The sequence below is a fragment of the Bufo bufo genome, chromosome 1 (genome assembly GCF_905171765.1).
Source record: "Bufo bufo chromosome 1, aBufBuf1.1, whole genome shotgun sequence".
Lineage (NCBI taxonomy): Eukaryota > Metazoa > Chordata > Amphibia > Anura > Bufonidae > Bufo > Bufo bufo.
Window position 1 is genome coordinate 231,405,011 of NC_053389.1, and position 15,444 is coordinate 231,420,454.

Genomic DNA, 15,444 nt, shown 5'->3' on the forward strand with positions numbered 1-15,444 from the left:
CTGCTGACATGTTGAATACATTGTAACATACCCTCAGCTATGAGTTTTTAGGTTAGGGCTCTTTCACACTTGCGTTCTTGTGTTCCGGCATAGAGTTCCGTCGTCGGGGCTCTATGCCGGAAGAATCCTGATCAGGATTATCCCCATGCATTCTGAATGGAGATAAATCCGTTCAGGAGGTCTTCAGTTCCGGAACGGAACGTTTTTTGGCCAAAAATCCTGAACACTTGCCGCAAGGCCGGATCTGGAATTAATGCCCATTGAAAGGCATTAATCCGGATCCGGCCTTAAGCTAAACGTCGTTTCGGCGCATTACCGGATCCGACGTTTTGCTTTTTCTGAATGGTTACCATGGCTGCCAGGACGCTAAAGTCCTGTTTGCCAATGGAAAAGTGTAGTGGGGAGCGGGGGAGCAGTATACTTACCGTCCGTGCGGCTCCCGGGGCGCTTCAGAGAGACGTCAGGGCGCCCCACGCTCATGGATGACGTGTCGCATGGATCACGTCATCCATGCGCATGGGGCGCTCTGACGTCATTCTGGAGCGCCCGGACTGTAAGTATACTGCTCCCCACTACTACTATGGCAGCCAGGACTTTAATAGCGTCCTGGGTGCCATAGTAACACTGAACGCATTTTGAAGACTGATCCGTCTTCAAATGCTTTCAGTTCACTTGCGGTGTTATGGCTCAGGCGGGCACATGGAGTGCACGACGGACCCGGACAACGCAAGTGTGAAAGAGGCCTTAGGGAGTGTTTTCAACCTCTGGATGTAAGCAAGAATATTCTCGTTTATTAATAAACTCAGATTATTAGAAAGCCGTAGAATGTATTAACATCCAGCTACATCACTATCTACATGTTTTTAGTTTGAGTCCTGCACTACCTTCTCTGGCCCCGGTGACAATGATAAGAGTTTGTCCTAGATATGGATGACCAAGGCTTGGCTAGCAAGATAGATAGTACAGTATTGTACTGCTGATGTCTGGTCTCGGCTGACTGGTGCATTTCTCTTGCAGCAGTGTGACTTGATTTTATGGAGATCATGCTGTCACTGGTCCTTCTGCTGGGACGTGAGTCTTCCAGCCTTAACACTGGCATGGCACAGCTCCATTGGGTGAGCTGCGTTGGCAGTGGCCCATATCTCACCTTGCTGTGCGAGTGATGTCTGTTCTGCTCCTCACCTTCACACTGCTGGTCCAGCTGTGCATAAGCTGCATGGCAAGAGCTAGACTTCAGTCACCAGACCTGCATGTTGATTGAGGGTATATCAGTGGGTGTAGCAGCGGGTTTCGCTTTGGCAGGCTGGCATTTAGCATTGTAATCATCATCTTGAGTGAAAAGCTTAAAGGGCATCTGTCAGCAGATTTGTACCCTTGAAACTGGTATACCTATCGCATGTGCGCTTGGCAGCAAAATACATCTGTTTATCCCATCTTCATATATGCATCGCTGAGAAGAATGAAGTTTTAATATATACGAATGTAGGAGCAATGTGGGCGTTACTGTTAGGGCTCATGCACGCGACCGTGTGCTGGCCGGGGGCGCGTGCTGCGGACTGCAAATTGTGGTCCTCAATGCACGGGCACAGACTGTGGGGCCGACGCATGCGGGCGCATTCACTTCAATTCAATTCACTTGAATGGGTTCCGCGGTCCACACCGCACAAAAGTAGTGCACGCACTCCTTTTTTTGAGGTGTGGAGGCAAGGACAGAAAACCGTGCTTCCATGGGCTTCTGATCCGTGCCTCCGTTCCGCACCGCATCTCCTGGATTGCGGACCCATTCAAGTGCAAACGGCTGCGGATACGCTGTACGCGGGCCCAGGGGCGGACTGAGAACCCTCAGGGCCCCCGGGCAAAATAAATCAAGGGCCCCCTTACAGGCCCCACCCATGTTCTGCTGCAAGCCCCACCCTTGTTCCGCCTCCAGCCACACCCTACACAATCTTTAATAAGATTTCAAAGTTAAAGCGACACAAAAGGCACCCAGACCACTTCAGCTCATTGAAGTGGTCTGGGTACAGTGTCCCTTTTGCAAATCGAACTGCAATGTTCTAGAGAAACTGCATTGTTTACGTTCCAGCAATAAGTCGGCCTCTAGTCGCTGGCAGCCACCTGAGGGCTTCCTGGAGTAAAACAGACCTTTGGTCCGGTATCTGACGCTGGACGTCCTCACACTCTGCATGATGACCTCCAGGGTCAGATTTTTCCCCATAGAAAAGCATTGATTCAATGCTCTCATATGGGGTGATCTAATCTCTGCGTCCATTAGTGAGCCTCTGTTAGAAGCAGTGTGGGCATAACTACTGTGAAGGGGGCACATATCTGGGCATAACTACTGTGAAAGGGGGGGAGGCCCTTCACAGTAGTTATTAACCCCTTTCAGCAGTCCCTCCTTCAGTGAATGGGGGACTGCTGAAAAGGGTTAATAACTACTGTGAAGGGCCTAGCCGTCTGAGCAACCCCACAGATCATCCCCCCACCCACCTTGTACTTGTTCCACTGATCCGCTACTTGCAGGCTACATGGGCATGAGTTTAGTCACTTCGGTGCGCAATCCCATCCTGCGGCGCGTGATCCCGCGAGACCCGTGACCTACAGCGGCGGGTCTTGCGGGATCACGCGCTGCAGGACGGGATTGCGCACCGAAGTGACTGAACTCATTCCCGCGCAGTCCACAAGTAGCGGAACAATTACAAGAGGGGTGGGGAATAGCCAAATTAAAAAATATTTTGAACCAAAAGGTGTTGTGGGGGCTCTGTGGATGGCACTGTTGTGGGGGCTCTGTGGATGGCACTGTTGTGGGGGCTCTGTGGATGGCACTGTTGTGGGGGCTCTGTGGATGGCACTGTTGTGGGGGCTCTGTGGATGGCACTGTTGTGGGGGCTCTGTGGATGGCACTGTTGTGGGGGCTCTGTGGATGGCACTGTTGTGGGGGCTCTGCGGATGGCACTGTTGTGGGGGGCGCTGCGGATGGCACTGTTGTGGGGGGGGGGGGGGGGATCTGTGGGTGACACATATATAGCACCTTATGCTATATATGTGTCATCCACAGATCCCCCCCCCATAACAGTGTCGCTGTGAGTGAATGACCCCCAATACAGGGTCTGGGGGCCGGCATCTGGTGTTGTAATGGCAGCAGGGCCCGGTGCAGTCACTGTATTCTATTACACCGGGCCCCGCTCACTGTAAAATCCTCTGCGATCCTCTCCCTCTGAGCTCTCTGTACTCACAAACTCAGTAGCAGGCAGGCCGGGCGGCAGCGCAACTCACTGACGTCACGCCCCTGCTCCGCCTGCTTCATTCATAAAGTGGGAGGAGCAGGCGCGTGACGTCAGTGAGTTGCGCTGCCGCCCGGCCTGCTACTGAGTTTGTGAGTACAGAGAGGGAGAGGATCGCAGAGGATTTCAAGTTGTTCACATATGAATATTAGTATTACAGTGAGCGGGGCCCAGTGTAATAGAATACAGTGACTGCACCAGGCCCCGCTGCCATTACCAGGCCAGCATAACATTCGGAATTGGGGTGCTGGGCACAGTGCTCCAGACTAAAAAAAATACCTAGTAGCCATTGGCTCCTGAACTGAAAAATTTAGGAGCCAAATTAAATTTTTAGTCGCCAAATCAAAACTGAATCAAAATTTTGGTATCGTGACAACGCTACGCCGATCAGATTGGCGTAGGGTTGTTTCGATACCAAAGTTTTGATTCACTTTCGTCACCATAAAAAAGTATTGCGATACTCAATACCGTGCAAAAAAACACCAAAAAAAGCTGCGTGCTTGGGGTGACAAGGTGACTAAAAATGGCGAATGCTCACCGCATAGGAGATATTTTTTAATAATTTAATGAGAGGTTTTTTTCTCCCAGGCTGTGAGCTGTGCGCTGCGATTGGCCAGCGCTGCAGCCTAGGAGAAGGAGACGCCCACAGGACAAGGGCAGACACCGCCTACTATAACTTAAAAAGCAAAGGTACCGGAGCCTATAACTGGAGAACGGAGCGGCGCCCGGGGATAATAGTAGGTGCAGTGAGATCCCCGGGCGCCGCGCTATATGGCAGCATATTCAGTTAACATGGTTTATACAGGTGAAAGGTCCTCTTTAATATTTTAGGGTACTTTCACACTAGCGTTTTTCATTTCCGGCATAGAGTTCCGTCACAGGGGCTCTATACCGGAAAAGATGTCTTCAGGTCAGTCTTTTTGACTGATCAGGCAAAAGATAAAACCGCAGCATGCTACGGTTTTATCTCTGGCGAAAAAAACTGAAGATTTGCCTGAATGCCGGATTCAGCATTTTTCCCCATAGGAATGTATTAGTGCCGTATCCGGCATTCAAAATACCGGAATGCCGGATCCATCCTTCCGGTTGAACCGTGCGATTTTCATGGTTGCTAGGATGAAAGTCTATTCACTGTATTACTTTCCCTTATAACAACATGGTTATAAGGGAAAATAATAGCATTCTTTAATGCAGAATGTGTAGTAGAAGGTCAATATAATAAACATTGGTGGCGCAGTGCGCCCCCCAACACCCCAGTATAGTAAACATTGGTGGCGCAGTGCGTCCCCCCCCAACATAATAAACATTGGTGGCGCAGTGCGCCCCCCCTCCCTAGTATAATAAACATATAAACATTGGTGGCGCAGTGCGCCCCCCCCCCCAGTATAATAAGCATTGGTGGCGCAGTGTGTCCCCCCCAACATAATAAACATATAAACATTGGTGGCGCAGTGCGCCCCCCCTCCCTACTCCCTAGTATAATAAACATATAAACATTGGTGGCGCAGTGCGCCCCCCTCCCTAGTATAATAAACATATAAACATTGGTGGCGCAGTGCGCCCCCCCTCCCTAGTATAATAAACATATAAACATTGGTGGCGCAGTGCGCCCCCCTCCCTAGTATAATAAATATATAAACATTGGTGGCGCAGTGCGCCCCCCTCCCTACTCCCTAGTATAATAAACATATAAACATTGGTGGCGCAGTGCGCCCCCCTCCCTAGTATAATAAACATATAAACATTGGTGGCGCAGTGCGCCCCCCCCCTCCCTAGTATAATAAACATATAAACATTGGTGGCGCAGTGCGTCCCCCCCCCCCCCCAACATAATAAACATTGGTGGCGCAGTGCGCCCCCCTCCCTACTCCCTAGTATAATAAACATATAAACATTGGTGGCGCAGTGCGCCCCCCCCTCCCTAGTTTAATAAACATATAAACATTGGTGGCGCAGTGCGCCCCCCCCTCCCTAGTATAATAAACATATAAACATTGGTGGCGCAGTGCGTCCCCCCCCAACATAATAAACCTTGGTGGCGCAGTGCGCCCCCCTCCCTACTCCCTAGTATAATAAACATATAAACATTCGTGGCGCAGTGCACCCCCCCTCCCTAGTATAATAAACATATAAACATTGGTGGCGCAGTGCGCCCCCCTCCCTAGTATAATAAATATATAAACATTGGTGGCGCAGTGCGTCCCCCCCCCCCCAACATAATAAACATTGGTGGCGCAGTGCGCCCCCCCCTCCCTAGTATAATAAACATATAAACATTGGTGGCGCAGTGCGTCCCCCCCCAACATAATAAACATTGGTGGCGCAGTGCGCCCCCCCTCCCTACTCCCTAGTATAATAAACATATAAACATTGGTGGCGCAGTGCGCCCCCCCCCCCCCCAGTATAATAAGCATTGGTGGCGCAGTGTGTCCCCCCCAACATAATAAACATATAAACATTGGTGGCGCAGTGCGTCTCCCCCCCCCCCCCCCCCCCCCCCCAACATAATAAACATTGGTGGTGCAGTGCGCCCCCCTCCCTACTCCCTAGTATAATAAACATATAAACATTGGTGGCGCAGTGCGCCCCCCCTCCCTAGTATAATAAACATATAAACATTGGTGGCGCAGTGCGCCCCCCCCCCCCCCTAGTATAATAAACATATAAACATTGGTGGCGCAGTGCGTCCCCCCCCAACATAATAAACAAAAAAATAAATAAAAACATTGTGCGGCGCCCCCCCCCCCAGTATAATAAACATTGAGTGCGGCCCCCCCCCCCCCGTATAATAAACATTGGTGGCGCAGTGGGCAGTGCCAACTCACCTCCTCCAATTGATCGCGTAGCAGCCTGTCAAAGGACCTGTGGTGACGTCACTGTGCTCATCACATGATACATCACATGATCCATCACCATGGTAATGGACCATGTGATGGAGCTCAGTGACGTCACCACAGGTCCTGAAGAAAGAACAGGAGACCGGCAGCTGCGCGATCAATTGGAGGAGGTGAGTTAATTTTTATTTATTTATTTATTTTAACCCTCATTGGCACTTCCCACTGAGCCACCAATGTTTATTATACTGGGGGGGGGGGGGGGGGGCCGCACTCAATGTTTATTATACTGGGGGGGTTGGGGGCGCACTGCGCCACCAATGAAGATAACTTAGCTGTTAATACAAATACAGGAGGCGGGTGCCGGAATCAAATAGCGGCACCCGACCTCTATGACAGGGAGCTGCGATCAGCGGCAGTTAACCCCTCAGGTGCCGCTCCCTGTCATAGAGGTCGGGTGCCGCTATTTGATTCTGGCACCCGCCTCCTGTATTTGTATTAACAGGTCAGTTATCTTCATTGGTGGCGCAGTGGCCACAGCCCCTCCCCCTGTCCCTCTTCTTATTGGCCGCGGCAGCAGCACAGGGGGAGGGAGAGACTCTTCCACTGCGCTGCTGATAAGTGATAGTTCAGCTTCTGTCTGTGCCCGCCGCTGTATTCAGAGCTGCGGCGCGGCTCTAGTCGCAAATGGAGCCCTGGGGGATAACATTAACAACACATAATGTTATTCTGCGGCGGGCCCCCATCCCGCCCGGGCCCTCGGACCATGCCCGAAGTGCCCGACCGGTCAGTCCGCCCCTGCGCGGGCCACAATATGGCCACGGCCGGGCAACGGCCGTGTGCAGAGCAAGGCTCTAGGAGTAAGGCCTTATATATCTGTAACTGCCATGCCCTCTCCACTTTGACAGGACCAGGCAGTGAAAACATCATTACACATGGCCCTTTCAATCAAAGCAAAGAGGGCGCGGCAGTTGCAAAGAAAGAAGAGCCTCTAGGTGTAACAGCAACGTCCCCCGTTGCTCCTAGAGCCTCATTTGCATATATTAATAAATCATGTTTTCAGCAATGCTGGCATATATGAACATGAGACCAACACAGATGCCTTCAGCTGCCAAGCGCACATGCAACAGGTCAGCAAGTTTCATAGCTGCAAATCTGCTAACAGATGCCCTTTAATATTAATCCTTTTTCTCCCAGGTTACCCAGACCACTGCTCAAGCTGTCCCTGTGGAATCGCAGCCACCACAGACCACGCAGGTGGTTTCCTCTATGGACAGGTAATGGTAATCCTGGTTCACATTTCACACTTAGTGATTCTTCATGAATTTGTATTCCTGAACCAATATTCTTTTCCACACAGTGCCCACTCAGATGTAGCATCAGGCCTGAGTGATGGCAACGAGGGAGCTACAGCTTCTAGTGGAAGACATGAGGGTCGTACCACCAAGCGACATTACCGAAAGTCAGTACGGAGCCGCTCCCGAAATGAGAAGACTTCCCGCCCCAAGCTTAGAATACTGAATGTGAGCAACCTCTAGTGGTTACTTTTATCATTAGTTCAAAATTCCATGCAGGCCTCATCTGGGGCTTTAGTTCAATTCCATAGATGTATGGCTGTATTGTATATTCAAGTACAGCACTGTCCTCTACGGCTGTGCAGTGTAGATCTGACACTGGCGGATCAGATACGGGGTGCCGAACTCCCACAAATCGGATGGTCATGGCCTGTCCTGAATGGACAACCCATTTAAAGGGGTTATCAGAGACTAACAAATGGTTGGCGGATGATGCTAGGGAGGCTCGTCCCTGTCATCGCCTGCTATTGGCTGCTCCACCCGACACTGGATGTTTTCATCCGCATGCGCGGAGAAGCGGCTGTGGCGGTGCGGGGACCAGGAGCAGCGTGGGGAGCCAGGTAAGTAGATTCAGTGCGAGGGGCCCAGCATATGGGGGAGCATTTGTTAGTCTCAGATAACCCATTTTAAATCCTTCTGTTGCCAGCCATCCCAGCTCCTATGTAGCAGTGACCACTTTTCTTTATTGCCAAGGAAAGCACTTATTTCTGCACTGCAGGGTCCAGCTTTGGTGCTCTTCATTCAGACCTAGCTAATCGCACAGGCAGATAACTGTGTTTCAGACCAGCAGGGCGGAGGCAGCAACATTAGACAGACTGTATAACTGGGGAGCACTTGGCCAACAGGTTGTGCACTCCTAAAAGTAGATAAAGATTACCAAATCGAACAAATAAGTCAAAAATATTAGGCCTAAAAAATGAGCCAATAGCATGTCTGTGAGTGGCAAAAGTATGTGAACCTTTGCTTTCAGTATCTGGTGTGACCCACTCCCCATGCCGCAGTAAACTTTTACAGTAATTGTTGATTAGTCCTGCACGTCGGCTTGGAGGACTTTTAGCCCCTTTCTCCGTACAAAACAGCTTCCACTCTGTTATGTTGGTAAATGCCCTCCTATGAATTGCTCACTTAAAGGGAACCGGTCATCAACTTTATGCTGACCTCACTGTGGGCAGCATAAAATAGTGCCAGAAATGCTGATTTCAGCGGTGTCACTCATGAGCTAAAAGTAAGTGTTTGCTGAGAACAAGCATCATAATCATTGCAGCCCAGGCCTTGAAAAGAGTCAAATCTACCGGAGAAGAGTCCTGGTTATTTATAATCTCCTGCTCTCTCACCCATCTGCTGATGATTGGCAGTTCTCTCCTAGACAGAAAGGGAGAAAACTAGGTAGAAGACTGTCAATGAGCAGCAAGGGAGAGCAGGAATTCATGAATAACCATGACTCTTCTCAGGTGGCCGGACTCTTTTCCAGGCCCAGTCTGCAATGATTGTGATGTTGGTTCTCGGCAACCACTTACTTTTAACTTATAAATGACAGATCGCTGAAATCAACTCACCTGTCTCTACTTTATGATACCATTAGTATGGGCAGCATAAAGTTGATGACAGATTCCCTTTAAGGTCCTTCCACAATATTTCAGTTGAATTAAGGTCTGGACTTTGACCTGATCGTTCCAAAACTTTAACTTAATTCTTCTTTAACCATTTTTGAGTAGAACAACTTGAATGCTTAGGCCTCCTTCACACGGGCGAGAATTCCGCGCGGGTGCAATGCATGAGGTGAACGCATTGCACCCGCACTGAATCAATGGGGCTGTGCACATGAGCGGTGATTTTCAAGCATCTCTTGTGCGTTGAGTAAAAATCGCAGCAAGCTCTATATTGTGCGTTTTTCACGCAACACAGGCCCCATACAAGTGAATGGGGCTGCGTGAAAATCGCAAGCATCCGCAAGCAAGTGCAGATGCGGTGCGATTTTTTTTCATGCATGGTTGCTAGGTGACTATCGGGATGGGGACCCGATCATTATTTTCCCTTATAACATGGTTATAAGGGAAAATAATAGCATTCTTAATACAGAATGCTAAGTAAATTGGGTATGGTGGGGTTAAATAAAAAATTTAACTCCCTTCATCCACTTGTTCGCGCAGCCCGGCTTGTCTTTCTTTTTCTTCGAGGACCTGGGAGAAAAGGACCTTTGGGGATGTCACTGCACTCATCACATGATGGACCATGTGATGAGTGCAGTGACATCCCCAAAGGTTCTTTTCTCCCAGGTCCTCGAAGAAGAAAGAAGACAAGCCAGGCTGCGCGAACAAGTGGATGAGGTGAGTTAAATTTTTTTAACCCCTCCATACCGAATTTACTTGCCATTCTTTATTAAGAATGCTATTTTCCCTTATAACCATGTTATAAGGGAAAATAAAGATTGGGTCCCCATCCCGATCGTCACCTAGCAACAATGCGTGAAAATCGCACCGCATCCGCACTTGCTTGTGGATGCTTGCGATTTTCACGCTGCCCTATTCACTTCTATGGGCCTGCGTTACGTGAAAAACGCACAATATAGAGCTTGCTGCGATTTTCACGCAACGCACAAGTGAATGGGTCCGGATTCAGTGCGGGTGCAATGCGTTCACCTCACGCATTGCACCCACACGGAATTCTCGCCCGTGTGAAAGAGGCCTTAGGGTTGTTGTCTTGCAGCTGGACACACGCATGTTCTGAGTTTGCTGGTTTAATTCCGAATTCATTGTTCCATCAATGATTGCAGGCCATCCTGGCCCAGATTCTGCAAAACAAGGCCAAATCATGATAAAACCACCACTATTTTTTGCAAATGAGATGAGGTTTTGATGGTAGAACATAGTGGGGGTCATTTACAAAGACTGCTTTTTTCCACCAGTTTTTGTTTCCCCCTCTGCGGGATTGTTTCCCCTTTAGGGATCATGCACACCACACCACAGTTTTTGTCTGCATCCGATACGCATTTTTTGCAGGTTGGATGTGGACCTGTTCACTTCAGCTGGGCTGCAAAAGATGCAGACAGCACACGGTGTGCTGTCCGCATTCGTTTGTTTGTTCCGTAGTACCCGCAAAAATAGACCTATTCTTGTTTTCACGGTCAAGAATAGGACTGCTGTATTATGGGCCATATGTTCCGTTCCCCAAACAGGCAATGGTTTTTTGCATGAGCCCTTATGACTGTACTCCACTTTTACGCCTGTTTCCAGGTGAAAAAAATAGTAAATGTGTTGGTCACAATGGCCTAGTTCCCGCCACTTCCTAGTGGCGAGAATGGTTTAAAACCACCCCGCACTGGTGTTTAAAAAGTTGCAAAAAGGCCCCTTGCCACTTTTATGCCAGTGTGATTTTGATTTTTTGATTTTTACACTTGTTTTTTCATCATTAGATTGCTTCTCTCATACACTCCAATATATTGGCATTGAAGTGTATGAGAAATGTACATGTACAGCGCTGGTCGGGAAGTGGTTAAATGACCCCCAGTGTATTATTTTCTTTAAGCATAATGTTTCCCATTTAAACCAAAAAGTTCTATTTTGTTCTCATTTGTCCACATATCATTGTTCCAATAGTATTCTGGCTTGTCTATATAATTTCCAGCAAACTGCAGACAGCTGTTTTTTGCCAGAAGCAGCTTTCTTATTGCAATTCTGACATGCACACAACATTGTAGTTTAGTGTCCTCCTGATGGTGGACTCATTAACATTAGATAAGGCTAATTGCTTTTAGTAAATTACCATGGATTGGTGGCGTCCAAATTCTTTAGAGATGATTTTGTAACATTTTCCAGCCTGGTGAGTATCAACAACTCTTCTTCTGAGATCCCAAGAAATTTCCTGTTTTGTGCCATAATACATTTCCACAAACATGTCTTGTGAAGATTAGACTTTGATAGATTCCTGTTCTTTAAATAAAACGCGTCACTCACTCACACCTGATTGGCATCCCATTAATTGAAAACACCTGAATTTAATTTCACTTTAAAATTATCTGCTAATCCTAAAGGTTCACAGACATGTGATATTGGATCATTTTCCTCAATAAAAGACCAATATTTTTGACTCCTTTGTTTGATTTGGTTTTAGGACTTGTGTGAAATCCGATATAGTTTTAGGTCAAATATATGCGGAGATATAGAAAATTCTGAAGGGTTCACGACTTTGAAAGAACACTATTTGGTGATGCTTATTGGCACATTTAACATGGGCATGACCGCCATGGTCTTTTTTACTTTGATCCTTGCACATCTTTACAGTGGGTCTTGCTGTTCTTATAGGTTTCTAACAAAGGCGATCGTGTCGTAGAATGCCAGCTGGAGACCCATAACCGCAAGATGGTCACCTTCAAATTTGACTTGGATGGAGACAACCCAGAGGAAATTGCCACTATAATGGTGAGTAACTTGCTTGCTTACGTTATGGAGATTGTCTGCAGCATCTCTATTGCTTGATATCCACATTTTTTCCCCCCCTTAGGTTCAGAATGTTTTTATCTTGGCCACAGAAAGAGACTCTTTTGTGGAGCAAGTAAAGGACATCATAGAGAAAGCCGATGACATGCTGAGTGAGGATGTCATTGCAGAACCAGAAGGGGAGCAGGAGGCGGAAAGTTTGCAGCTGAACTACCCAGAAGGCCAGGTACTGATTCTATTACATGATGCATTTAGGTTGCCCTTGTGCATTACAGTCTCCATTGTATGCTGTGTGGAGCACTTGGTGACTGTATTTTATCTTTCCAGAAACTGGAGGGCAAGTTTAGGCATCCGAATCCAGTCTATTTACCCCAACGGCCAGGTGATTGTCTATATTCGCAACTTATTAATTTTATAGAACTTCTGTACCTGTTTCATAAAAAGAAACATTGGTTGGTTTGTTCTGCCGAACTGTCTTGCCCCTATTCTGCTCTCACTTCAGGGCCTTGAGTTGAAGACCTACGACTGGTTGTTAGGCTTGGGCTGTCTGACAGTTCCATAGAAAAGACTTGTTGTTGGGTAGCTTTTCCCTACCAACCAAACTGTCATACAGGGCTAATAGCATGCTGCTAGCAGAAAAGGGGAGCGCGACTGCCCTCCATTAATTTCTATGGGAGTGCTGAAAATAACTGAGCACTTGCTTCCCATTTATTTCAATGGGACTTCTGAAAATAGCCAAGCGACGGTATCCCTATAAAACTGAATGGAGGGTGACCACACGTACGGTGAACCCTATGGCACTTTGCGGGCTCCTTTCTAAGCATAGGTGCAGGTTCCAGAGGTGGGACCTTCACCTATCAAACATTGTAGGCATATCCTAGCGATATGCTCCCAATGTCCAAGATGGACCAACCCCTTTAAGTTAGTGTGTCACCTTTTTAGTAATTTAGAGATAAGGTTTTGGCACAAAGTGAAAGTAAATATTGGATTCACACAGCTATTCAAACAGTTAACCCTGTGTGACAGGTAGAATATTTTTAATAAAGATTAATTGAAAAAATTATTTTAGCCCAGTGTGAGTAAAATACAATCCTAAAAAAAAACAAATTGTGCTCAAAGGTGTACATAGCCTTTAACTCTACAGTGTCTACTGGTGCCCTCTGGCTGATATGTGTATTAGAGAAGCAACATAGAATATGAAACATTTATGGAAACCTTTTGCTTTTTGGCATGTTGCAAAATTTGAAGGCTAAATGGTTATTTGGCACCCGGATCCTGCGAGGCACAATATGTTGTCTATTATATGTGGAGAAAATGTACTTGAATATGTTACTATTTATTTTATTTTTTTTCATCCAGACCTTGCCCCAAGTCTGAACGCGCAAGTCGTTCACTCTGCTGGAAGACGGTTCATCGTAAGTCCAGTTCCAGAGAGCAGATTGCGGGAGCCAGCATTTTTTAATGCTCCATCACAGGATCCGCAATTTACAGGTGGGGGAAGTGAAGGGCGATCCATATCCAGCCCTATACATTGTCTTCCAAAGATGCTCACCCTATAAAAAAAAAAAATTCTTGATGTTGAGTTTTAAATGTTGTTTTTTTTTTTTTTTTTTTTCCCTTAGTCCCAGTGTCTCACGGTCCCGGGATGAACCTTTCTCACTCTGCGTCCTCCGTCAGTCTACATAATGCCTTTGCAGAGTTGAGACAGGCACAAATGGCTGAGGGTCCCAGCACGGCTCCGCCAGTGTTTAACCAGACTGGACCCCCCTTCCCACCTTCCCTGACTAATCTGGCTGGGTCCTTCTCAGCTGCATTGTCAGGATTGCCTCCAACTGCGATCCCCAGCAGCATGCACTCTGCTGTTCCACATTCGCTAGAGGAGTCAGTGGTGACTGCTGCTCCAGCAGTTGCTCCATGGAGTGGTGTGCCAAGCACAGTGCCTCCAATCACCACTGTGTCTGCTCAGCCACTCACTGTTACAGGGTCATCAGGTGTATCTGTATCCGCAGCCACTCCTGTCCTAGTGTCTTCATTACCTGCGTTGCCTCTGGTCGTCGGCGTTTCTATAGCACCCGGAATTATGACATCACCCCCTGCACAGTCGGTTCCTCCTGTGAGCTCCTCTGCACTGCAACAAAACCTCTCCTCTCCTCCATTGTCACTGCCTCACACCTCAGTGTCTGCTCCAGTCATCTTGAGCACAGGACAATCTGCCCAAGCCCAGCTAAGCGGCAGCAGTTCTGCTCCAAGCTTTGTGGAAAGTACACCAGTAAATGTGCCTCACCCAGAGAGCACTATGAAGCCAGCAGAAGTATCTGTTGGGACCAGTACAGCAGGCATGTCCCTCCCCATATCCAGTCCACTTACCTATGCTGGGGTGGAAGCAGCAGGCCTTGCCATTGCTGGAAATCCACCTCTCATCCATGCAGCGCATCTTCCCGTTGGCATGGCAGCAACCCCTGTTTCTCAAGCAGGTGTAGCCGCTTCCACGCCCCTATCCTCTCAAGTCACATTGCCAGGAGGTGCACAGTTAGGCCAACAAGTGCCAAGCGTGCCCCAGCACTCATTGCCCCTTGTTCAACCTCAGCCAAGCACGGCCCCTAATCTTCCTCATGCTCACTCCATTGAAGGCGACTCTGACAGTGTAACAAAGTCTGGGATCGATGATATCAAAACCCTGGAGGAGAAGCTGCGCTCGCTGTTTAGTGAACATGGCAGCGTGGGCACTTCACATGGTCTCACCCCACAAGAAGCTTCTGGAGGACTTGACAGTGTTCCCCTGCCTGGACCTCCGGCCACTAACATCTCATCCCAGACCAAGCCTACGTCAACTGCACCGCCTTCAAGTTTGCCTTTGGGATCATCTGGTGTGCCCATCCAGAGCCAGGGTGTGACCCCTGGACAAGCTGTTACACCGGTCACTTATGTCTCTGCCCCAGTCGCTACAGTGACTACAGGGAAATCCGGGACACCTCCTTCTAAGCCCCCACTTAGTAGGGTACCGGTAAGTAGTTTTTGGGACAGTAAAAGTAGGACTGGATAAATGTTGCATTGTCAGTATGTCATGTCAGATTCAGAGCTGTAATCCTTCAATCATCTGAAGTAATTTAAACTAACCACCAACCACCCCTGCTTTATTAGACAATCGGCTAAGCCATTGGGATAGTCTGTCCACAAGCTTGCTGATAAAATTGTGACCGTTTACTACAGGTGGTGACAGATGGACTCTGTATCTAAACTGTAAAATGGGGTTCATTGGTGTTCTTGTATTTACTATGGGGGGGGGGGGGGGTATACATGGATGAGATACGATGGCCGTGGTATTCAGTGAGGTTACAGTGCAGAAGTCACTTCTACCTTCCATAGAACTAACAGGAATGCCGATCTCTAATCTGTGTCTGGCGGTCCAGCCGCCGCAACTCTCTGATCCTAACTCTGTATCCTCTTCACTGGCTGCAGTGCATGGTGGAAATGGGCGAGGGCAGAGGAAGGAAGATAGTCTGACAATGCTATGTGATATAGGGGGGAGCTCAGTGTG

At 48.2% G+C, this 15,444-nt stretch overlaps 1 protein-coding gene across 8 annotated transcripts in view; it reads left to right on the plus strand.

The window, feature by feature from the left end:
* WNK1 (WNK lysine deficient protein kinase 1) overlaps nucleotides 1-15,444 on the plus strand; it is a 143,105-nt gene that overhangs the window by 114,488 nt on the left and 13,173 nt on the right. For all 8 annotated transcript variants that reach the window (XM_040436448.1, XM_040436463.1, XM_040436454.1 and 5 more), the window contains 7 exons: nucleotides 7,313-7,392; nucleotides 7,476-7,638; nucleotides 11,772-11,888; nucleotides 11,971-12,132; nucleotides 12,234-12,288; nucleotides 13,266-13,397; nucleotides 13,529-14,910. In XM_040436448.1, the coding sequence (XP_040292382.1) occupies nucleotides 7,313-7,392; nucleotides 7,476-7,638; nucleotides 11,772-11,888; nucleotides 11,971-12,132; nucleotides 12,234-12,288; nucleotides 13,266-13,397; nucleotides 13,529-14,910 (2,091 nt within the window). The remainder of the gene's footprint in view (nucleotides 1-7,312; nucleotides 7,393-7,475; nucleotides 7,639-11,771; nucleotides 11,889-11,970; nucleotides 12,133-12,233; nucleotides 12,289-13,265; nucleotides 13,398-13,528; nucleotides 14,911-15,444) is intronic.